Source organism: Tachysurus fulvidraco, chromosome 1 (genome assembly GCF_022655615.1).
Source record: "Tachysurus fulvidraco isolate hzauxx_2018 chromosome 1, HZAU_PFXX_2.0, whole genome shotgun sequence".
Lineage (NCBI taxonomy): Eukaryota > Metazoa > Chordata > Actinopteri > Siluriformes > Bagridae > Tachysurus > Tachysurus fulvidraco.
Genome location: NC_062518.1, coordinates 2,724,914 through 2,749,913, shown reverse-complemented (window position 1 = coordinate 2,749,913; position 25,000 = coordinate 2,724,914). Strand labels below are relative to the sequence as shown.

Sequence of the window (25,000 nt, the reverse complement as noted above, 5' to 3'; positions counted from 1 at the left end):
AGTACAAGTGCTATAAAAGGTAATGTAAATGTATGTACGGGTTGAAGCTCTGTTAGTTGGATCAATAGTTGAATGGAATGTTGGATAGATGGACTGGAGGTTTATAGGATGAATAAAGAGATGGATGGATGAATGGCTGGAGGGTAGATAAGTTGAAATGATAAACGGATGGAGAGAAGCTGTATAATTTTAATTGGTGGATGGAAAAATGGCTGAAGACTGTAAAAGTTGAATAGATAGATGGATAAATAAAGATTTATAATTTTAATAAATAGAAAGATGGTAAATTTCAATTAATGAATGAATGGTGGATTATGAATGGATGGATGGATGTAGGGATGGATGGCTGAGTGATTAGATGGATGAATGATGGATGGATGGATGGCTAAGTGGTTAGATGGATGAATGATGGAAGGATGATGAATGGATGGACAAGTGATTGGGTGGATGATGGATGGATGGATGAGTGATTAGATGAATGGATGGATGGATGGATGAATGATGGATAGCTGAGTGATTGGATGGATGGATGGATGGATGGATGGATGGATGGCTAAGTAATTAGATGGATGAATGATGTATGGATAGATGGATGGATGGCTGAGTGATTAGATGAATGGATGTATGTAGGGATGGATGGCTGAATGATTAGATGGATGAATGATGGATGTATGTAGGGATGAATGGATGAGTGATTAGATGGATTGATAAATGATGGATGGCTGGGTGACAAGATGGTTGGATGGATGGATAGCTGAGTGATTAGATGGATGGATGGCTAGTGTGTGTTAGCGTATTAATATAGATGGAGGGATTAATACAGATGGATGGAGGGATTAATACAGATGGATGGAGGGATTAATATAGATGTAGCTGATAAATCATGAGTGTAGCAGTTATAAAAGATGAGCGAACGTTATAAGTGGTTATTAACTGATCTGTGTGTTAGTGAGAGAATCTCTTCTAAAATACGAATATAAATGTTTCAGTGAGAATAAAAGTGAGAATATTCGTGTATTTTAAACTAAAGGAATTTCATGACGGAACGCGTTAGCTAGCGTGTGCACGCGCATGCGCAGAACGCTCTTTCCTTCGTCCGGGTATTTTACAGTCCGCTGTGTGGCTGAGGAGGCGGGAAATGGCGCCTAGTGCTGCAGTGAATAAAACCTAATTTAATCACAACAAAACACAGGAAAGCGGCTTTCATTAAAACAAGCCTGGAACTGGGATTGTCTCGGTGGCACCTATCGAGACCCAGACAGTCTGTTTTACGGCTTTAACTGTAAGTTTGTGGCGGTTTTCAGTCATTTCCTCATGTCTTCTTCTCGGCAGTTAGTGTTGGTGAGAGTGTTAGTGTCTTAGTGTTAGTGTCTTAGTGTTAGTGTTGGAGTGATGGTGTTGGTGTGTTAGTGTTGGTGTGTTAGTGTTGGTGTGTTAGTGTTGGTGTTAGTTTTAGGGTTGGTGATAGTGTTGGTGTTAGTGAGAGTGATGGTGTTAGTGTGTGTGTGATGGTGTGTGTGTGTGTGTGTGTGTGTGTGTGTGTGATGGTGTTAGTGTGTTAGTCTTAGTGTTAGAGTGTTGGTGTTAGTGAGAGTGTTTGTGTCAGTGAGGGTGACAGTGAGGGTTTTAGTGAGTGAGGGTGTTAGTGAGACTGTTAGTGATGGTGTTTGTGTTATTGTTAGTGAGTGTTAGTGATGGTGTTACAGTGTTAATGAGTGTTAGTGATAGTGAGAGTGTTAGTGAGACTGTTAGTGATGGTGTTACTGTGTTAGTGAGACTGTTAGTGATGGTGTTACTGTGTTAGTGAGACTGTTAGTGATGGTGTTACTGTGTTATTGTTAGTGAGAGTGTTAGTGAGTGTTAGTGATAGTGAGAGTGTTAGTGAGACTGTTAGTGATGGTGTTACTGTGTTAGTGAGACTGTTAGTGATGGTGTGTGTTACTGTGTTAGTGAGACTGTTAGTGATGGTGTTACTGTGTTAGTGAGACTGTTAGTGATAGTGTTACTGTGTTAGTGAGACTGTTAGTGATGGTGTTAGTGTGTTATTGTTAGTGAGAGTGTTAGTGATGGTGTTACTGTGTTAGTGAGTGTTAGTGATAGTGAGAGTGTTAGTGAGACTGTTAGTGATGGTGTTACTGTGTTAGTGAGACTGTTAGTGATGGTGTTACTGTGTTAGTGAGACTGTTAGTGATGGTGTTACTGTGTTAGTGAGACTGTTAGTGATGGTGTTACTGTGTTAGTGAGACTGTTAGTGATGGTGTTACTGTGTTAGTGAGACTGTTAGTGATGGTGTTACTGTGTTAGTGAGACTGTTAGTGATGGTGTTACTGTGTTAGTGAGAGTGATAGTGTGTTATTGTTAGTGAGACTGTTAGTGATGGTGTTGGTGATGGTGTTGATGATAGTAATAACTGGCTTGTGGCTGCTTTTAAATCAACATTTTACAATCATTTACTATCATTCTCAGTGTTTATGAGAGTTTTGTATATTAGTGTTATATAGTGTAACTTATCTAAACTACATATAACCTTTATTAGTGTTATATAGTGTAACTTATCTAAACTACATATAACCTTTATTAGTGTTATATAGTGTAACTTATCTAAACTACATATAACCTTTATTAGTGTTATATAGTGTAACTTATCTAAACTACATATAACCTTTATTAGTGTTATATAGTGTAACTTATCTAAACTACATATAACCTTTATTAGTGTTATATAGTGTAACTTATCTAAACTACATATAATCCAATAAAGGTTTGTATATTAGTGTAATATAAAGGTACAGTAGTCAATATTTATTTACAGTATATACAATATTTTTTTATTCTTGACTTGTCTAGAGATCCTCGAAGATCATCATATAAAATATGATTTAAAAACAATGGGTTAAGGTGTATTATTATGAGAAAACCCGACTTCCGGTTCGGAATTCTTGTACGTTTTGATGCTAGACGTCGATCTTGTGGGTGGAGTTTCACAGATGTGCGGTTGTGGGCGGAGCTTAATGGACGTGCGCGGGAACGAATCAGTGGGCATTAGGGAGTAAAAAACAATTAATAATTTATTTAGAATTAGTAAAATTAACTATTTGAGATCTAATTGTTGGGGTGGTGAAGTGTTAATCTTACCTAAAACACCATAAGGTTATTTACACTGTTCACGTGTGCAATATCTAAACTGTTTATTCATTGTACCCTGTGCAATGACAAAGTATCTATCTCTGTCTGTCTGTCTATCTCTCTGCCTGTCTCTGTCTGTTTGTCTGTCTGTCTGACTGTCTGTCTGTTTATCTCTCTGCCTGTCTGTCTATCCGTCTGTCTGTCTATCCGTCTGTTTGTCTGTTTATTTGTCTATCTGTCTGTCTGTCTCTCTGTCTATCTCTATCTATCTGTCTGTCTGGCTGTCTGTCTGTCTATCTGTTTGTCTGCCTATCTATCTGTCTATCTCTCTATCTGTCTGTTTGTTTATTTGTCTCTCTGTCTATCTCTATCTATCTGTTTGTCTTTCTATCTGTCTGTTTTTCTCTGTATGTTTATCTGTCTCTCTTTTTGTCTCTGTCTGTTTGTCTATTTGTCTGTTTGCCTGTCTGCTTGTCTGTCTGTCTATCTCTCTGTCTTGTCAGCAACATTGTTTAGTTAACTCATTATATCCAGGTTAGCTTGTCATATAAACTTGGATTAAACTCCTTAACGATTGGTTTATTAATTCAAGTCTAGTTCGTGCTAACAGATGAAATTATATTTCATATTGTTTTCTGTTGTTTTTTTCACACCTCAAAATTTGAGTTAGTCAGTTAAAAAAGGTTTTACTCCCAAAGACAATCTATTTGATGTCATATCTCTGTAGACCCTGAAGTCAGTAGTAAAGATCATCATGTGAGCATTTAAAAAGTGCCCTTCAGATTTTTAGCTTTAAAGCAGTGTAATGTAAAATGTTTGTATTATACAGACCATAAATACTTAAATTAACAGTCAGTGACATTTCAATAAAAAAAAAAAAACACTTGTTAAAGGTGGGGTCTCTTGTTTGAAAGAGAATGTTGACATTTGAAATGACCAAAACAAACACGCCCCTAACCCAAACGGGTCCCACCCCTGTATCGATAGCTCCGCCCACACATACATACGTAACCCGGGCGACTAACAGAAAGAAACGTGACTTTATCATAGCTGAAGGGAAGAACAATACGATTGTAGATAAACAAACAAGCAAAAATGCCACACAAGCATAATGATGTAAAGGACAAAGGCATATATTAGTTCTGTGTAACAAAGCAAAACCAACGTTACTCACCTATCGAGAAGGAAAAAAGCGCCTCGGCGTCTTAAGTAAAGTCGGCCACATATTCACAGGTCGGAGTTTCCCGAGTCGATAACTCCTGAGCTAAACGCTGTTACTACACAAAACGCGGTTGTAGCTGCCTCTCTACATTACTACGATAGAAAAGAGGTGTTATTTGTGTAGTAACAGCGTTTAGCTCAGGAGTTATTGACTCGGGAAACTCCAACCTGTGAATATGTGGCCGACTTCCTGCTCCTTCAGTTCTCTCCAGTACTGGAAAGCTGATCCTATATTAACACGTCCTACTTCTTGCCTTATCGTAAGTCTTTCTTCTCTTTCTTTCTTTGTTTTAATCCTCCATGTCGATGTTAAAACCACTTTCTGCTAATGTCACACATGCGCACTGAACACTCTCTCCACCCATATCGACAAGACACGCCCCTTTCTGCTCATTGGCTACACGTCAGTTTTGATTTTTGTTTAGTTTGTCATTCCGACTCGTTTTCTGAAGCGTTTCTCAAACAACTGAGACCCCACATTTAATATGCAATAGGATTTATATTAAAAAAACATTCTTGGCTGTTAGGCGTGGTGTATAGGTGTATCACTAAATACAATTTATTTATTATAACATTTATACAGTTGTAATATTTCTCAGCTAGACACAAATTAAATTCTTGCAGCTAGAAAAAGCAGCACAGAAATTTGGAAAAACTCTTTTCTGTACATCACAAATTTTTCAGATCTCATTCCGGATCACCGGGATCTCGCTAGTAAAAAAAAAATTAGTTTATTGTGTAAATTTTTTTTTTTTGTATCACAGTTTTGATTTTGCGTCTTAGCATCGTTTTTTTTTTTTTTAATTTGAGAGAGCAATAGGTTCAGATTCCTGGGGCACGTTTTCTACAACAGCACAGCGGTCTGGTGTTAATTTACTTATCTCCACCCACTTCCAGCCTCCATTTCCAGATACAGTGCTGTTTTTTTTTTCTTCTTCTTTTCAATATAAAGGAAGCTCACACATCAGAAAGGCTTCGGTTCGGTTATGCTTTCGTGCTCCTGCTGCAGTCTCTGCCTTGTTTTTCTTTTTTTCTTTTTTTCTTCCAAGTACCATCTGACTGAAATCTTGCATCGACATCTGGACACGATAAACATTCTTTCTTGTCTTTTTCAGCTTAACGGTCCCGATTCCCTGACAACTAAAGTTTAGAATCGTTTCGTTTCTTTTACAGAAGAATCTGACAGGATCCTGTAAATCTCACCTCTATTCTATTTCTCTTCTCCTCCTCAGTAATAGATGTGACCGTTAAGCAAAATGAAGCTGAGAGTGCGTGAGGCATCTCGGCCGCCGAACCCGAGCCCGTCTCGCACCCGTCAACGAGCTCGGAAACCCGAACGCAGACGCTCGCGGTGCTCCCTCAGGGGAAAGGGCCTTCTGAAGACCGTCAACCATCACAAGGCGGTGAAGGTAAAAAAAAAAATCACACTGTTTTCTGCTCTCGACAGTGAAGAATTTAAAACAGATGAAAGTCGTGGTTTATCCCAGAGGCTAACGTTTGATGACAAGTTCTTATCGACCATAGAAAGCTCTAAACACGCAGCTTGCATAATGTAGGCTCACCTGCGTATGCAGGGAAACGGTAAATCGGCCAAAGGTCCGATTCATCATCACGCGAACTTTTTTTATACTTAAGAGAACTTCATCTTTATGATTTAGTTCATGTTATCTCTAAGACCGAGTTGCTTGTTGGACGGAGAACGGGTGCAAAAATGATCTAAACGCTAATAAAAAGTCTGCACTTTAGTTGATGCATCTACAGAAAAACGTGTTTTTGATTCACTTCCTTCACCCGAGTCGAGTTGAATCGATCGAGGCTATCCGATTCCATTCGGTGAGTCGAATCACCTTCTCACTTTGGATTTCAGGTGGAGCTGAAGAAACAAGGAGGAGCCAAGAGAAGTCGTGTGAGCTGTGACCTCATCACGTCGTCCCCGCTAAGCGCCGAAGACCGCAGGAAAGGCATCGGACGCAGGAGCCGCTCTGTCAGACAGGGCGAGGTGCAACGTAAGTGAAGTACGGTAGATGAATTTACCCAGGAGGCATTGCGTCGCAGTACGCACAGGTTCCTTATGTACATACGTCGTACATAGTACTCGTGCGTAGAAGCAAAAAGTTCGAATGAAAAGAGTCTACAGTCAGTGAGCTAACACCATCACAATTGTAATTTCATCTGAGGAACCTTTAACCTTCTGTAGCTTTTTGTCACTTTGACAGAAACCAGGAACCATGGCTCAACTAAACAAACCAGGAGCAGTGTAAAGTTGGAGGCTGTAGATGCTTTAAACAGTCCTCCCCGAACCACCATGCTCGGAACCGTCTTCTCTCCGGTCTTCAACTACTTTTCCCCGGCCAATAGAACAGGTGAGGTGTTCACCACCACCACCACTGGAGTCCACAACATCTCAGGTCAGGAGAACTGCTGAACTTTTCATCTGACGGTTTTTGTACTGACGTCCCAGCGATGGTTTCTGCATCCGAAGTTTAACGACTGCAACGATCCCGTCTGTTAGGTTTGGACCTGCCGGGTCAGGCCATGGAGGCAGAGGAGATCATAAAGCAGCTGGACATGGAGCAGATGGAGGAGATGCCAATGGGCACAGTCACATCAGCACCGGGGCAGTGTGCCCCACCGTACCCCATTGCCATGTTCCCCTACCACAGCCACACAGAAGATGAGAAAGTGGATGTGGTCACTCATGTTGATCTGCCTCCTCTTACAGGTACACAACAAAAGCTTCTCCAGGACCTTTAGCTGTCTCTCTGTCCGTCTCTTTTACTGTCTGTCTGTGTGTCTGTCCATTTCTTTATCAATTTGTCTGACCATTTTTTAGCAGACTCTGTCTTGCTGTTTATTTATCTGTCTGCCTATTTCTTTGTCTGTCTGCCTGTTCTTCTCTTTATCGGTGTGTCTTTGGGGATCTCTGTCTGTCTGTCTGTCTGTCTGTCTGTTCTCTTTATTGGTGTGTCTGTGGGGCTCTCTGTCTGTCTGTCTGTCTGTCTGTATGTTCTCTTTATCGGTGTGTCTGTCTGTCTGTCTGTATGTCTGTTCTCTTTTTTCGGTGTGTCTGTGGGGCTCTCTGCCTGTCTGTCTGTCCAGCTCTTTGTCTGTTTCTCTGTCTGTCCAGCTCTTTATCTGTCTGTCTGTCTGTCTATCCAGCTCTTTATCTGTTTCTCTGTCTGTCTGTCCAGCTCTTTGTCTGTCTGTCTGTCTGTCCAGCTCTTTGTCTGTCTGTCTGTCTGTCCAGCTCTTTGTCTGTCTGTCTGTCCGCAATTTTGTCTGTCTCTGTCTGTCCAGCTCTTTGTCTGCCTCTGTCTGTCCAGCTCTTTGTCTGCCTCTGTCTGTCCAGCTCTTTGTCTGCCTCTGTCTGTCCAGCTCTTTGTCTGCCTCTGTCTGTCCAGCTCTTTGTCTGCCTCTGTCTGTCCAGCTCTTTGTCTGTCTCTGTCTGTCCAGCTCTTTGTCTGTCCCTGTCTGTCCAGCTCTTTGTCTGTCCCTGTCTGTCCAGCTCTTTGTCTGTCCCTGTCTGTCCAGCTCTTTGTCTGTCCCTGTCTGTCCAGCTCTTTGTCTGTCCCTGTCTGTCCAGCTCTTTGTCTGTCCCTGTCTGTCCAGCTCTTTGTCTGTCCCTGTCTGTCCAGCTCTTTGTCTGTTTCTCTGTCCGTCTGTCTGTCCAACTCTCTGTCTGTCTGTCTGTCTGTGCAGCTCTTTGTCTGTTTCTCTGTCTGTCTCTGTCTGTCCAGCTCTCTGTCTGTCTGTCTGTGCAGCTCTTTGTCTGTTTCTCTGTCTGCCTGTCCAGCTCTTTGTCTGTTTCTCTGTCTGTCCAGCTCTTTGTCTGTCTGTCCATCATCTTTCTAGCGGTCATTCTCTATATCTGTCTGTCTGTCCATCTTTATTTCTGATTGTCTGTTCAGCTGTAGGATATCCCTCAGTCAGTGGTTATGTGGAGGTTCCTGCCTGCGTCCCTGACCCGTCGTGTGAGGAAGACTGGGAGACGTTTGACCCGTGAGTACCGCCGCACTCAGACAGTGATGTCACCAAGTCTACACCTCGCCTTACCAAAATTTAAGAAGATCAAAGAGATCAAACTTTGGTTAAACTGTCTGGAGTTTCAGCTGTTCTCTCTGGGTTTCTCTGGGATCTCCGGTTTCCTCCTGCTTCCTAAAAACAGATTGGTGTCCGACAACTTCGGAAACCCGAAACGTTTCTTAAACATAACGAGGACTAAAATATTCTCAGAACCTGATCTAGTTCTAGATCTATAAGGGGCTTTTTACACCTGCTCCCTTTCTGCGTGTTCTGTGATCCGATAGCTATCCGATGGTAAAAAGACCAGGTCCCTCCGAAAAGTTTTGAAGACGGATATAAAGCCGATGGTACAAACCCCTTCAGGAGGTGGTCTGGGACGCGTTTCAGATGAAACTGGACAGGTGTAAATGCATGTGGTTGTTCAAGCCCCATACGTCAGCGCTATACTCCTCCCAGACGGAAGTACGTCACTCGCAGGTGATCTTTCACCCAGGCGTCTCGTCGGGGCTTAAAACACGCTGCTGCCGCCAGCGAAAACGCAGCAAACAGTAAACGCTGTTTTTTGTAGCATAAAAGTCTTCTTTTTGATCGCTTTCTGAAAACCGCATACACCGAAGTGTGTTCTGTTTCAGTTACCCCGGAAATGAGGTCAAATATATTAGCATTTTGGGCGGGAGTAGAAAGATCGGATCGATATCCGATTCGCCGAGACGCGTTTATGTGGCCTGATGTAAATGGAACAATTTTAACAAATCGGATAGCTATCGGATCAGAGAACACACACGAAGTGACCGGGTGTAAAAAGGCCCTAAATGTCCCCATGTTTTAAAGCGGATTGTGTTGAACTTATCTGTGTTGGTTGTGTTTAGGTATTTCTTCATCAAGCACATACCTCCTCTGACTGAGGAGCAGCTGACTCGTAAACCTGCTCTGCCCCTAAAGACACGCAGCACGCCCGAGTTCTCCCTCGTCATAGATCTGGTAACTGCGTCTTTTAATTCCACTTATACTAAGGAGCGTCTTTTGTTCAGTTTTCCACTATAATCATTTTGTTGTGGTGTTTGTTTAAAGGATGAAACTTTAGTTCATTGCAGTCTGAACGAGCTGGAGGACGCGGCGCTGACGTTTCCGGTGCTTTTCCAAGATGTTATTTACCAGGTAATGAAACTCTCACTATGATCAGCACTTCTGACCCCATTTTGATTAGAGATGTACAATAACAGGGAACCTAATGCAGAATTAGATCGAGCTTAATTATATGTTTGTTAACTCGGCTTACTAGCTGATCTCTTATTGTATCGAGCGATATATCCGTTCGTTCCAACACGCCTTGTCAAAAACGTTTGTTCTCTTACATTTGATTGATTTTACGTGATAGTTTTAGCCTGTGTGTGACATTTAGTTTAGTTTAAACCCAGTAGAAATTGCAAACTTTGTACTGTTTGTTGAATAAAGCATGAAGTCTCACGTGACGTCCTTATTCGTTAGATATTACTTGTATAATTGTTATTTCTCTTCAGATTGTTCAGTGTTGTTTCCATTAAATCTTTAAAGATTTAATAAGATGTCCACTAGAGGGCGCTAATGCATGACTTTAATAGACAAGAATGGGAAGATGCAGCACGATCTAAAAGAGCTGATGATCTTAAAGCTGATCTTAAATGCTGATTTTTGGAGTAATTCCCTTCTGTTGCCAGTGTTAATAAATCGTCTCCTGAACCCTTTCTCGAATGTGTGGTTGCCACGGAGACGCCCCAACCTGTCGAGTCAGCTGGCAGTGAAAATGAACACTTGTATAGGATTGCAATTGTTTAGTGCCAAATAACTTAGATAAAATATTTAAAATGATTTAAGTGTACATGTGTCTGTCTGTGTGTCTGTCTGTGTGTCTGTCTGTCTGTCTGTGTGTCTGTCTGTCTGTGTGCCTGTCTGTCTGTGTGTCTGTCTGTCTGTCTGTCTGTGTGTCTGTCTGTCTGTCTGTGTGTCTGTCTGTCTGTCTGTCTGTGTGTCTGTCTGTCTGTCTGTCTGTGTGTCTGTCTGTCTGTCTGTGTGTCTGTCTGTCTGTCTGTGTATGTGTCTGTCTGTCTGTGTATCTGTCTGTCTGTGTATGTGTCTGTCTGTCTGTGTATGTGTCTGTCTGTCTGTGTATGTGTCTGTCTGTCTGTGTATGTGTCTGTCTGTCTGTGTATGTGTCTGTCTGTCTGTGTATGTGTCTGTCTGTCTGTGTATGTCTGTCTGTCTGTGTATGTGTCTGTCTGTCTGTCTGTGTATGTGTCTGTCTGGCTGTCTGTGTATGTGTCTGTCTGGCTGTCTGTGTATGTGTCTGTCTGGCTGTCTGTGTATGTGTCTGTCTGGCTGTCTGTGTATGTGTCTGTCTGGCTGTCTGTGTATGTGTCTGTCTGTCTGGCTGTGTATGTGTCTGTCTGTCTGGCTGTGTATGTGTCTGTCTGTCTGGCTGTGTATGTGTCTGTCTGTCTGGCTGTGTATGTGTCTGTCTGTCTGGCTGTGTATGTGTCTGTCTGTCTGGCTGTGTATGTGTCTGTCTGTCTGGCTGTGTATGTGTCTGTCTGTCTGGCTGTGTATGTGTCTGTCTGTCTGGCTGTGTATGTGTCTGGCTGTCTGGCTGTGTATGTGTCTGGCTGTCTGGCTGTGTATGTGTCTGGCTGTCTGGCTGTGTATGTGTCTGGCTGTCTGGCTGTGTATGTGTCTGGCTGTGTATGTGTCTGTCTGTCTGGCTGTGTATGTGTCTGTCTGTCTGGCTGTCTGGCTGTGTATGTGTCTGTCTGTCTGGCTGTGTATGTGTCTGTGTGTCTGTCTGTCTGGCTGTGTATGTGTCTGTCTGGCTGTGTATGTGTCTGTCTGTCTGGCTGTGTATGTGTCTGTCTGTCTGTCTGTGTATGTGTCTGTCTGTCTGTCTGTGTATGTGTCTGTCTGTCTGGCTGTGTATGTGTCTGGCTGTCTGGCTGTCTGGCTGTGTATGTGTCTGTCTGTCTGGCTGTGTATGTGTCTGTGTGTCTGTCTGTCTGTCTGTGTATGTGTCTGTCTGTCTGTCTGTGTATGTGTCTGTCTGTCTGTCTATGTGTCTGTCTGTCTGTCTGTGTATGTGTCTGTCTGTCTGTCTGTGTATGTGTCTGTCTGGCTGTCTGTGTATGTGTCTGTCTGGCTGTCTGTGTATGTGTCTGTCTGGCTGTCTGTGTATGTGTCTGTCTGGCTGTCTGTGTATGTGTCTGTCTGGCTGTCTGTGTATGTGTCTGTCTGGCTGTCTGTGTATGTGTCTGTCTGTCTGGCTGTGTATGTGTCTGTCTGTCTGGCTGTGTATGTGTCTGTCTGTCTGGCTGTGTATGTGTCTGGCTGTCTGGCTGTGTATGTGTCTGGCTGTCTGGCTGTGTATGTGTCTGGCTGTCTGGCTGTGTATGTGTCTGGCTGTGTATGTGTCTGGCTGTCTGGCTGTGTATGTGTCTGTCTGTCTGGCTGTGTATGTGTCTGTGTGTCTGTCTGTCTGGCTGTGTATGTGTCTGTCTGGCTGTGTATGTGTCTGTCTGTCTGGCTGTGTATGTGTCTGTCTGTCTGTCTGTGTATGTGTCTGTCTGTCTGTCTGTGTATGTGTCTGTCTGTCTGGCTGTGTATGTGTCTGTCTGTCTGGCTGTCTGTCTGTGTATGTGTCTGTCTGTCTGGCTGTGTATGTGTCTGTGTGTCTGTCTGTCTGGCTGTGTATGTGTCTGTCTGGCTGTGTATGTGTCTGTGTGTCTGTCTGTCTGGCTGTGTATGTGTCTGTCTGGCTGTGTATGTGTCTGTCTGGCTGTGTATGTGTCTGTCTGGCTGTGTATGTGTCTGTCTGGCTGTGTATGTGTCTGTCTGGCTGTGTATGTGTCTGTCTGGCTGTGTATGTGTCTGTCTGGCTGTGTATGTGTCTGTCTGGCTGTGTATGTGTCTGTCTGGCTGTGTATGTGTCTGTCTGGCTGTGTATGTGTCTGTCTGGCTGTGTGTCTGTTTCTGTGTCTGTCTGGCTGTCTGTCTGTGTGTCTGTCTGTCTGTGTGTCTGTCTTTGCATCTGTCTGCGCGCGTGTGTCTGTGTCTGCGCGCGTGTGTCTGTGTCTGCGCGCGTGTGTGTCTGTGTCTGCACGCGTGTGTGTCTGTGTGTGTGTGTACAGCTGTGATCTCATTTATTTATTTTTTCCTTTATCCTCAGGTGTATGTACGGTTGCGGCCGTTCTTTCGAGAATTTCTCCAGCGGATGTCTCAGATTTACGAGGTTTGATCGTTAATACCATAACACACAATTAAACGAGTTGATCACTGACCATTAGTGAGATCTAATCTACAGTTAACTATCTCATGTCACAATCTTCAGTTTAATACACAATACACATCTTTTTTGCTTTTACTGAGTAAAACAAAACTACTCTGTGAACTGTAAACAAGTACGATTTCTTTTTTTCTCCTCAGATCATTCTGTTCACTGCTTCCAAGAAGGTTTATGCAGATAAGTTGCTGAACATTCTCGATCCGAAGAAGCAGTTAGTCAGGTAGGTGGAAGAATTTTTCTCTCGTTTTTATTTTTGTGAACTCTTTGGAAATCTTTTCCGTTTGGTATCCAGGCTGTGAGTCGGCGAAAGAAGGAGTAATACATCTGCTGTTAGTGGAAAATAATCCACAAGCATCCCAGTGACTCGGCTCTTTTGATTTGGTTCAAATAAAAGATTCATTCAGATGATTAAATGTTGACATTTGAAATCACCAAAACAAACACGCCCCTAACCCAAACAGGTCCCACCCCTGTATCGATAGCTCCGCCCACACACATACGTAACCCAGGCGACTAACGGAAAGAAACGTGTCTTTATCATAGCTGAAGGGAAGAACAATACGATTGTAGATAAACAAACAAGCAAAAATGCCACACAAGCATAATGATGTAAAGGACAAAGGCATATATTAGTTCTGTGTAACAAAGCAAAACCAACGTTACTCACCTATCGAGAAGGAAAAAAGCGCCTCGGCGTCTTAAGTAAAGTCGGCCACATATTCACAGGTCGGAGTTTCTTGAGTCAATAACTCCTGAGCTAAACGCTGTTACTACACAAAACGCGGTTGTAGCTGCCTCTCTACATTACTACGATAGAAAAGAGGTGTTATTTGTGTAGTAACAGCGTTTAGCTCAGGAGTTATTGACTCGGGAAACTCCAACCTGTGAATATGTGGCCGACTTCCTGCTCCTTCAGTTCTCTCCAGCGCTGGAAAGCTGATCCTATATTAACACGTCCTACTTCTTGTCCTTATCGTAAGTCTTTCTTCACTTTCTTTCTTTGTTTTTATCCTCCATGTCGATGTTAAAACCGCTTTCTGCTAATGTCACACATGTGCACTGAACGTTCTCTCCACCCATATTGACAAGCCCCGCCCCTTTCTGCTCATTGGCCACACGTTTGTTTTGTTTTTTGTTTAGTTTGTCGGCATAACAGTTTTCTGAAGCAGTTCTCAAACATCGGAGACCCCACCTTTAATTTAGCAATCATTTCCGTTAGTATCATCATCACACCAGTAGGTGGCACCAGCGTATATATTACTAGTAAGTCATCGGTTCGTTCACTTTATACATTCATTTAAAAACACCATAATTGTGATTTATTTAAAATCTTTGTCTAGTCCACAAAGGAGAGGTCTTGTGAATTAATTTTCAAGAAAGACATCGTAGTCTGCGGTAAATTTGAGAGATCAAGCAGCTCAAGTGAACGAAGAACCAGTCGACACACGATTCATTTCCTCGTATGAAAAGATTCGTTCACAAACGGATCACCGCTATAACCCACGCTGAGGTGGTGTGACCAAAACAAAATTACAGTTAAAACCTTTAACAACACAACCAGAAGCCTTATATTCCTCTTATACCACAGCGGTGTCATGATGGTTGCTGGTTTTAATTCAATAATTTACTGCACATTATCATTTTGATCTTTTTGAGCATTAAGGAGACGGTGTTAAGCTCCACAGGAGATATTTGTTCATGCCAAATTTTTTTTCTCCGTCATCTCTTAAGACGTGTACGTTTCATAGAGCTGAAGATTTATCTGAGGATTACATTTAGTGTGTAAAACCTGGGTGTGTTTTATAATCACACAGAAATGAGACAAACTTCTGTAAATAAAATATATGGTACTTATGTGTTAAACTGGAAGGTAAAATGGCGTTAAACAGAGATGTAAGTATAGTGACGTCCTCATGCTGCTGTACTGCGGGTGCTTTACTGGCTTTGATTACAGCGCAGGTGATGTTCAGGTCCCACAGACAGGTGAAGAGTCCAGCTGATATTCAGGTGTCAACTCTTTGGTTTGTCTGCATTATTTAGTCTTATCCTGCTGGAAACCAATACATTTTCTTTCCATTCTCTCTCACATACTCTCTCTCTCTCTCTCTCTCTCTACACCCCTCCTTTATTTCTCTCTCTCTCTCTCTCTCTCTCCCTCTCCCTTTCTGTCTCTGTCTGTCTCTCTCTCTACATGTCTCTCTCTCTCCCTTTCTGTCTGTCTCTCTCTCTCTCTCCCTTTCTGTCTCTGTCTGTCTGTCTCTCTCTCTACCTGTCTCTCTCTCTCTCCCTTTATCTCTGTCTGTCTGCCTCCCTCTCTATCTCTCTCATGCTCTCTCCTACTCGTGCTCTCTCTCTCTCTACACTCCTACCCTTTATTTCTCTGTCTCTCTCTCTACGTGTCTCTCTCTCTCTCCCGTTATCTCTCTGTCTGTCTGCCTCTCTCTCTCTCTCACATTCTCTCTCTTACTCTCTCTCTCTCTCTCTACACCCTCACCCTTTATTTCTCTCTCTCTCCCTTTCTGTCTCTGTCTGTCTGTCTCTCTCTCTCTCTACGTGTCTCTCTCTCTCTCCCTTTATCTCTGTCTGTCTGCCTCCCTCTCTCTCATGCTCTCTTCTACTCGCTCTCTCTCTACCCCCCCCATTTATTTCTCTCTTTCTCTCTCTCTGTCTCTGTCTGTCTGTCTCTCTCTCTCTTTCCCCCTTTCTCTCTCCCCCCCCCTCTCCCTTCCCCCCCCCCCTCTCTCTCTCACTCTCTCTCCCCCTTTCTCACTCTCTCTCTCTGTCTGTGTGTTCATTTCAGACACAGGTTATTTCGCGAACATTGCGTCTGTGTCCAGGGAAACTACATCAAAGATCTGAATATTCTCGGCAGAGATCTCTCTAAGACCATCATTATCGACAACTCGCCGCAAGCTTTCGCGTATCAGGTGAGAAAACGTTCACTGGGAAATAAAACATCAATTCACTAGTTGTATCAAATAAGTCCCGCCCCCTGGATGAGCTGACATCGCTGTCCTTGATCTAAAGACAAACTCGACCTGAATTGTGTTTCAAATACGATTAAAAAAACAGCATTAAATATAGTTAAGGTCATGGGTTTGGGTGTTTATTTATTTTTTAGTTTTTAATATATATATATATATATATATATATATATATATATATATATATATATATATATATATATATATATATATATATATATATATATATATATATATAAATTACGTGTTTTTTTTTTTTTTAGGTAAATTGAGTGGCTTGTGCTCTTTCACTGACAGTAGAGATGCTTTAATTAAAAATTATTACGTTTTGCCAAATAACTGTTAAGTGACTTTCAGATATTTTATTTTCATTACTGTTTAGAAAAAATATATATTAAAAAATATAAATAATTTCCTATAACAGTCTACAACAAACTTTATTTAAATATTTACCTACAAGCTGATTGGGCTGTGATCTAAACCCTCGCGGTATTTGTTTATCGCAGCTGTCTAACGGGATCCCGATCGAGAGCTGGTTCATGGACAGGAACGACAGCGAGCTTCTCAAGCTGGTGCCTTTTCTAGAAAAGCTGGTGGAGTTGGTACGTCTTGATACGAGACCAATATGACTTCATAAAGAAACATTCGATATCTATATTTTCCTATTACAGAATCCGCTGCGATACGATCCGCTGTCCTCGCTAACGATATTGACGGTTTGCTACGACACGATTTTGATTCCGAAAACAAACGATTCAGTACGCCGACGCTTCCGCCACTTTACGCGTCAGTATAGTTCAAAGTTAGATGATAATATTTTTTATTCAGAGCAAAGCGATTCAATATGATTCTGATTCAATATCCGTTTGATTCCTAACGTCGATTCCTAAAGGAAACGATCCAGTATTTTGACAATAAAACTGCACCACCATTTACTATCAGTAAATCTGCTTCTATAATGTGTTTGATTCCCAAAGAATCATTTCCATATTTTAATATCACTGAGTCAACTGCAAGATTCATAAAGCAGTGACTCGATGATTCTTCGTTCTTTTGATTCATCGTCGTTGCCTTGATTCAATTCATTATTATTATTATTATTATTATTATTATTTTAATTTTATTAAGCTGACGACCGGCTCCAGATTGTCTGGACATCACAGCCCACTTAAATCGTGTTTGTCACTCTGTCATCACATTGTGTTTCCCCTCCAGAACGAGGACGTGCGGCCACACGTACGCGAGCACTTTCGTCTGCACGACCTGCTGCCTCCTGACTGAATCTCAGGAGAACGCGGACGAGTAACGGGGACTGACGAAAACGAGGGAAAACCAGCCTTTCTGTTTTAAAAAAAAAATGCTTGCCTTTTTATATTTCCTTCCTGCCGTTACAGACCTGAGAGGCGGGGAAAAGAACGAGGATTTTAACCCGGGGTACAGACGAGGACGTCTGGGTCTCGGCCCTCCGAAAGATCGTCAGAGTTTTGTTTTGTTTCGTTTCGTTTTGCGTCTCATCTGTCAGCATTCTTTTGCCAGTTTCTTTTAAAATTAGAATAGGGATTATTTTAGATTTTTTTTTACATAGTTCTTTGAAGCATATTCTTTGTATATTATTGTGTATCATTCAGTAATTACTGTAAAACAGAATGTAGGTAGGAATGTCAACATTCAACGGCCACTTTAATAGGAACATGTGTACCTCAATGGCTCCACCCATCCCTCTGTTTTTTTTAACTGAAATCTGTTGTAACCCTCAATGTGTGTGTGTGTGGAGCTTTAAGGTCCGATGTGTTCTGAGAGTCTTTTCTTTTTAACACGGATGTAACGTGAGTGTGTGAGTGTGAGTGAGTGTGAGTGTGAGTGAGTGTGTGTGAGTGAGTGTGTGAGTGAGTGTGTGAGTGAGTGTGTGAGTGAGTGTGTGTGTGAGTGTGTGTGTGAGTGTGTGTGTGAGTGAGTGTGTGAGTGAGTGTGTGAGTGAGTGAGTGAGTGAGTGAGTGAGTGAGTGAGTGAGTGAGTGAGTGAGTGAGTGAGTGAGTGAGTGAGTGAGTGAGTGAGTGAGTGAGTGAGTGAGTGAGTGAGTGAGTGAGTGAGTGAGTGAGTGAGTGAGTGAGTGAGTGAGTGAGTGAGTGAGTGAGTGTCTGTGTGCGTGTCTGTGTGTGCACGTGTACTCAATCCAACCTGTTTGGTACAGACTTCTTCCATGTGAAGATGAGCAACACAGAGATCAACCGATTATTATTACAGTTGAGCAGCTGTGTACATGTTCCTATTAAAGTGGCCAAAGACAATAAAATATTTAGCTGTTTTCATCGAGGAGGTTACAGTATGTTTAAGTATTTCATCGTCTGTACCTTCGATACGGAATTTTTACTCGAGAATAACCAGAGGTCAATTTTTTATTTGTTTAATTTTTAATTTTAATCTATTTTAATCACGTCTTTACGATCAGTTCTGTGTGTCAGACATATCAATTTTTTTAATCAGTGTTCACGGTTTGGCATTTGTTCGGAAATAAGTGTCGAGCGCTAAAGTAGCACGACGGCTCATTTTTTATTATTTAGATTTTTGGCTCAAACTTTGTAGCAGCAACAACGTTTATTTAATTTTTTTTATAGAAACAAAATGATTTGCCAGCGAAACAAATGACACTTTGATTCATCACGCTTATTTAGAATTAGTCAAATCAGCGAAAAAGTCTTTAATAATAACGAGCGATCTCATAACGAGGCTGAAACGTTAAATACGTTGTTGAAGTTTTTTCTTACTAAGAGGAAATTTTTTTAAACAGTGTCTGTGCTCCGTTTTAAAGGGAAGAAAAAGCACTTTCTGCTTTGTTTATTGCCAACTTTCCTGTTTCTCCAGGAATTATGTTTGTGGGGTCATTGATTTGAATTAAAAAGAACAATTTTAATCATTAGAATTCATTTTTATAATAATTATTATTATTATAAAAAAGTTATTTTGTATTATAAAAGGTGTCAGCTAGAATGTAGTAACACTTTACGTATAAAAAAAGAAGTGTGTAGAGTTAAAATTTGTTTTGTGTGTCTCGTTTTCTTTTTTGTTTTGTTTTATTTTTATTGTATTGTTTTAATCCCCCCCCCACCCACCCACCCACCCAAAAAAAAGGACAAAACAGAGGTGCTCGGACCCCTCGTTATTTTTGCGCTTTCTTTACATGTTCCTTGATATGATATGATTTTTTTTTTTTTTGAGGCACTTTAAAATACAAATATACAGAATTTAAAATTCTGCGTTATTTAAATCAAAAATTTAATGCAATAATAAAACCAGACTCGCAGTAATTAATACATTTATACATTAGCGTCGTGAATACGAACCGAACCTACGAGATTTTACTTTTACTTTTATTTCCATCAGTTTATCTTGAAAACCTTTCAGTCGTTAAGAGCCTTCGTATTTCTGTACGTAACCATTAAAGTTCTTATTAAAGTAAATTTCCTTTTTAAATCCTCAGTAGAAAAACAAATAGATTCTGTAAAAATTTGTTGTTTAAATTTGTAATAAATAATTGCAAAGCAATACAGGAGGAGAAGCGATCCTAAGGATCCTGCTCTATTTAAAATAAAGCTAAAAGAAAGTGCGTTCTATTCTTTCTCATTGAAAGAGTCCAGGCTCAGTTTTACATTAAAGTATGCAAACGGATTTGTGTGCGTTTTATTAAAGCCTTGTACAAAACTGTGGCCTTTTTTCTTTCTTTGTTTCCCCTCATGCTGCATGTGGTGTTGTGAGATTTTTGTGCTTTAATACAGCTGTAAATATGAGCATGAGGTTTTCAGGCACATAATACAAGAGACTTCTTGTTTTGTTTTTGTTTTTTTTATCAGAAAACTGTAGCAGAAGTCGCTCAGTGACGAGAAACTGTCCATCGTATAAAGGAAACGTATTTGTTGTGTGTGTGTTGGTGTTGTTGTTTTTTTTCCTTCTCTTTCCTGTTACATGTCGGCTTTTTTTTTTTTTTTTTTAACCCTCAACATGCACTCGGCTGTTTTTGTGAGAAAGTCATTCATTAAAATTTACCAGTGGCAGATTTCCTGCACAAAACAAATTCTCCAGATCTTTCTTTTGTTTGTTGGTTTATTATATATGGCAGGTTTTGGCTGCTAAATAAGAACGAATATTTATTAAACAATTCAAAAGAAATTCTGGTAAAAATAAAAAATATATGTATATATATCCAGTATAGGAGGAATACTTTCTTTTCTGCCAAATATAAAAAAGTATTAACATATTAATTTTGTTCTTTCTTTGGGATTAACTCATTTATATTTTAGCTTTTAGATAGCTTTGGCATTGTATTTATTTATTTTACGTTTTATGATCAGCATCTTACTTTGTATAATGATGTTAAAAAAATTTTTTTTTAATTTTTTTGCCAGATATTTTTATTTCTATTTTGTGTCTTATCTTGTGTCTTTCTATTTTAACACTTATCAGTATATCATTACATAGTAATCCTTTAGTAGTTTTTAGAATTTAATTATTTATATTTTATCTCGTTTTTTTGCCAAATAAATGTCAGTATCCTCTCTCTCTCTCTCTCTCTCTCTCTCTCTCTCTCTCTCTCTCTCTCTCTCTCTCTCTCTCTCTCTCCCCATTAAAAACATCTAGTAACATTTTCTACGAAGCTTACGTCTGTAATATATTACGAGAAGTTTTAAATCCTGTTGTAACTCTTTCCTAAAGGACGACGTACTTTGTTATAATTTGGATTCTTACGATGCGTTTACAACACGTTACGACACCTTCTGCTTTCCAGAGTGCACCGAGCTTGTGTTCTAAACACTATATTATGATTCTTTAAATGCTGTATTCCTAACAGTTATGTGTGCGCTGTGAAGATCTTATTAATGCATTATAACGCGTCAGCGTATCCTTACAAGTGTTGAATTTTTCTGCTAAATATCTTTTTTATCTCAGGATCTCGATTTAACGTTAACGAAGCTTGCAAGCTTTCTCTGTTTCTCCTTAGACAAAAGAGCGAGAGCTTCTTCTCTCATTCTCTTATTTGAACGTGAAATGCAGTAGAAGTGAAATAACGTGAACGTTTGAGCAGAGCATTCAGGAGAGGAGGTGAGAAAGCTGGACAGACAGAAGGACTAGTTTTTACAGTCAATGACCTGAGCAGCTTTCGGTTCTTATCTACTTTAATGACTTTAAAACGTTCACCTGTCAGCAGGTGGTCAAATAAAATTGTGAGTATAATGTAGAAATCCATTAAACACAGTAACAACTGAGCAACATGTCAGTAAGAGGAAAAAAATCATCTCAAAATTTCAACGTTAAAAGGAAAAACATTTTAATTATAATTAACATTTAAATATTAGTCCGTCTCGTATCTTTCTGCAGAAGTGTTTAAAACATCACTGTATGTGTAACTGTGTGGTCAACTGTGTGTAACTGTGTGTAACTGTGTGTAACTGTGTGGTGTTTGAGACGAGATGAAAAAGAAGCAATGGATTTTTACAGTAATAGTTGTTAGGAGGCCGGGTTTTTTATGTATTTATTTATTTATTTTTAATGATTGCTCTGATGGCTTTGTCTCTGTCTCACAAGTTTAATATCAGTATTTTGCTCCTTAATTCTCTCTCTTTCCCCCTTTCTCTCTGTCTCTCTGTCTCTCTCTCACTCTGCCCCCCCCCCCCCACCAGATAGTGATGTTTTCTCCGATGTGTCTCCTAAAGCAGGTGTAAATTAATTAACGGCACTAATAAATGATTCAGAGCCGTGACTCGAGGCTCCAATCCGTTCGCACCTGTTCTCTCGTCTCGTTGGGTTTAATTAGGTTTCTACTGTGGGTTGGGTTCGGTGCACGGGTGTGTGTGTGTGTGTGTGTGTGTGTGTGTGTGTGTGAGAGAGGTGTGTGTGTGTGTGTGTGTGTGTGTGTGTGTGTGTGTGTGTGTGTGTGTGTGTGTGTGTGTGTGTGTGAGAGTGTGTGTGTGAGTGAGTGAGAGAGAGATACCAAAGTAACACACACACCGGACAAACTTACTCAGAGGTAGTTTCAGCTTCTCAGCCGCATCTGTAGCCTGGAGGAGGCCAGTTATTTATTATTTGTTGTTGTTTTTTAAATGAACGAACAAAAATATAAATATAGACATCAGCGTCGCGCCTTAACAATTAGTTTAAAGAAACTAGTTTCTAAAACTAGTGTTGAAGAAGATGCGTCGATCCAGATGTTTCCTGCTCTTTACCGCCTTCACTTTACTCAGTAAGTCTGTTTATCTATCTATCTATCTATCTATCTATCTATCTATCTATCTGTCTGTCTGTCTGTCTGTCTGTCTGTCTGTCTGTCTGTCTGTCTGTTTTAATCAAGTGTTTCAAACTTTAATTTTCTCTTAAAAGAAAAAAAAACATTTGTTTGGTTTTAACGTGACATGTTTTATATTTGTTTCAATATATTGGTGAAAGAAAAAGATGGAATAAATAAAAGGAAAATATAGAAATGTGTGTGGAGAAAAACGTTATTTATATTATTAGCAATTCAAACAAATATTGTTTTTGTTATTTTAGCATATTAATATACATTATTATTATTATTGTTGTTGTTGTTGTTGTTGTTATTATTGTAACCCCTATTTGCATTACGGAGAGAATATTTTCATAATAATAATAATAATAATAATAATTATAATTATAATAATAATAATAATACTCATCATCATAATAATAATCATAATCATAATAATAATATTGTTCATAGGTGTTGTCTTTGGCCAGCCCACAGTCCCGAAGACCCTCATCACCCGCCGGACCAACTCCAAATCTAGTGATTCTGAGAAAACCCGAGACATTCTCACAGATAAAATTCACTCTTTCAAGACTGATGAGAAAAAGGAGACAAGGGTCAGAGCTGGGTTTGGGTCCAACCTTCATCAATCCCGAAGCACCAGTACAATGGGTCTCACCACAGAGTCCCCAGATCTTCACTCCTACCTGTCCCTCCTTGGTATGTTCTACAACACGTCTCAGCCCGTTCTGTTGGACGGCTTTTTCCGAGGTCTGATTTGTCTTTTATCTAATGGGACACAGTGCGGGTGGCAGGCGGATTTAACCAAAGCTCTGCTTTTTAAGTCGAGAGGACCGTTGATGTCCTTCCTTTCATCCATTAAATCTCAGACGTGTCCGTTAAACACCTTCCAGCGGAGCGGAGATCCGATCGGGGCTCAGGCTCAGCTCAGCGCCTTTTACGAGATGCTGAGTGCCATCTTTTCTCTAAAGTTTTCCGAGAACTTTTGGACCGTGTGGAACGCTTTTATAGACTTGTCCTTGTCTCCGTTGATGTCAGACATCTCCTGTATCTTAATAGACTCTCTTCGGTTGTTGGTAGAACTGGCAACAATCGGATTACAGTTCGGCATCGGGGCTCCTACAATGAACCAGACTCAACAATGTCCTCAGGGTTAGTTGGTGATGGTGGTGGTGGTGGTGGTGTGGGTGTTGTGTTTAAACTTACTCTAACTTCATATTTTCTGTTTTAAAATGAACTTTGGGGCCAATCATTTGTTTTTTTGTTTTTTTATACAGGAGATCTAAAACAACTTATAATGTGGTGAGTCTCAGCATGCTCATGTTTATCTCTCATGAAAAAAGGTTCCTGTAGGGTTCTTGGGAGAGTTAACAGAAAAACTCTCTCTGTACGATGCAAAAAAAAAACATTGAAGATTCCAATTTTGAACACAGACCCTATTCTCTGTTGCCGAACCTTACTGGTCACGTGTTCCTCGGATTCATTACATAACCCTAGAAATAAGTTTTTCGCTTTCTCATAATTTCCTTTAGAAACCTAAGACCATCAGCCGTCCAAAGAACTCCCGAGAACATCTTTTTATGCTTCATAATATGTTTCAGAAACAAATGAATCCCAAAAGCACTCTATAAGAAGTAAACCATGACCGCCTTTGCACTGAGGAACGGAGATTTTAATGGAGAATCTGCAGTAGCTGTTAAATTTCAAAATAATCTTAACTCTGCTTTCGGCAAATTGGATCTTACGAGAACTTGTGTACGATTTTAATTAAACGTCGGTGTATCCTGCCTCGATGCCCGATGACGCCTGAGATAGGCACAGGCTCCCCGTGACCCGAGAAGTTCGGATAAGCGGTAGGAAATGAATGAATGAATGAATTACGATATGATATAAAATGTTATGATTTGTTTGTTTCCTTTTTTCCAGGGGCATTAGCCAGAATTTGAACTGGTCCTTTGGCGATTCGATCACGAACATGTTTTTGACTCCTGACATTCCACCGTGCAGCTTTTCAGACACGGCATGTCAAAGCACGTTTGTTCTCAGCAGCCGCTCTGTCGTCTCTCTAGCGGACAACCCTGTGACACAACTGTCCTGTGAAGAGCAGGATGTTACGCACCTCGATAACACTCTCTGTGCAGACATTATAGGCAGTAGATATCAAGTTCCCGACGCTCTTTATTATGTGTGTGAATCTTTGAGCACCCTATCCCACTCTGAACTAACTCAGGTATGGAGAAACTCTTGCCACATGATTGAGGCTGTCCTATCACCCCTTTTGGAGTCCTGCCCACCCGTACCCTCGGAATCAAGCCAGAGAATTTCACGGTCCACCCTTAGCTTGAGCCAGCTTTTCTGCAACTACGCGAACTGGACTTCTGGGGACATCGTCGATCCAGGTCTGGTCACTATGTGTAGCGACAACGACCCCGAAGCTTTTCTTGAAGGTGTGTGCAATAATGCTCTTGTGATGCAGGCGCTCATCGTGAACCCGAGCAATACCTGGGTTTGGGAATACTGCACAAACGTAACAGATAGATACATGGTCTGGATGTACTGCGTGTACGATCAATGGTCTCCTCAAATACTCGACCCTAGTATTGTGGCACTGTGCTGGAGCAACGATCGTGCAAGAATGCAGGCACTTCTGTGTCAGAGTATGGACTTTTACATGCTGATTTTCTCCGAACAAGAAAATACTTGGATAATGCCCAACTGTACCGAGGTACCTACATCTTTTCCAGACGAAATGAACTCTCTTGCCACAGAAATGTGCCAGTATTCGGAATGGCGCAACGTAATGGCACTCTCCACAGGTCAGATATCTGTGTGCATACAAAATGATGAGCCTCGATTTGTGAGCGAGGTCTGCGCCAACACCACATTTCTCGCTTCGCTAGTCCTCAACAAGGAATTTGATTGGGTGCAAAAGTATTGCACACTCTATTTTGAAAGTTATCCAACAGTTCCACCAGTAGTCTCAAACATGAGCTTATCTCCAGCAACTCCTCTGATCTCCGTCACTTCATCATCTGTTACTTCAACCAGTACCTCAACAGTGGCAAC

At 40.9% G+C, this 25,000-nt stretch overlaps 2 protein-coding genes across 3 annotated transcripts in view; both read left to right on the top strand.

Annotated features, from left to right (window-relative positions):
* Window positions 1–1,082: 1,082 nt before the first annotated feature.
* ctdspl2b (CTD (carboxy-terminal domain, RNA polymerase II, polypeptide A) small phosphatase like 2b) lies at window positions 1,083–17,571 on the top strand. Of its 2 annotated transcripts, none has more exons than XM_047800947.1 (13): window positions 1,083–1,282; window positions 5,580–5,756; window positions 6,215–6,353; window positions 6,564–6,710; window positions 6,860–7,069; window positions 8,256–8,346; window positions 9,240–9,351; window positions 9,442–9,528; window positions 12,560–12,622; window positions 12,817–12,896; window positions 15,477–15,603; window positions 16,167–16,262; window positions 16,876–17,571. In XM_047800947.1, the coding sequence occupies exons 2-13, from the start codon at window positions 5,604–5,606 to the stop codon at window positions 16,939–16,941; spliced, it is 1,371 nt and encodes a 456-aa protein (XP_047656903.1). In that variant the 5' UTR covers window positions 1,083–1,282; window positions 5,580–5,603; the 3' UTR covers window positions 16,942–17,571. The 2 variants fall into 2 exon arrangements, with proteins under 2 accessions (XP_047656903.1, XP_047656893.1); XM_047800937.1 differs by having other exon boundaries at window positions 6,564–6,755.
* A 2,740-nt stretch (window positions 17,572–20,311) lies between these two features.
* strc1 (stereocilin 1) overlaps window positions 20,312–25,000 on the top strand; it is a 32,650-nt gene continuing 27,961 nt past the window's right edge. Inside the window, exons 1-4 of the mRNA XM_027154059.2 lie at window positions 20,312–21,892; window positions 22,388–23,086; window positions 23,212–23,236; window positions 23,861–25,000. The exon at window positions 23,861–25,000 is cut by the window's right edge and continues 1,534 nt beyond it. Of these exons, the coding sequence (XP_027009860.2) occupies window positions 21,844–21,892; window positions 22,388–23,086; window positions 23,212–23,236; window positions 23,861–25,000 (1,913 nt within the window). The 5' untranslated portion in view covers window positions 20,312–21,843. The remainder of the gene's footprint in view (window positions 21,893–22,387; window positions 23,087–23,211; window positions 23,237–23,860) is intronic.

Coding starts and splice junctions, on each gene's coding strand:
- ctdspl2b (XM_047800937.1), top strand. CDS start 5,604: ATGAAGCTGAGAGTGCGTGAGGCATCTCGGCCGCCGAACCCGAGCCCG. Junction 9,352..9,441: donor TCTCCCTCGTCATAGATCTG/GTAACTGCGTCT, acceptor GTTTGTTTAAAG/GATGAAACTTTAGTTCATTG. Junction 12,623..12,816: donor GGATGTCTCAGATTTACGAG/GTTTGATCGTTA, acceptor TTTTCTCCTCAG/ATCATTCTGTTCACTGCTTC.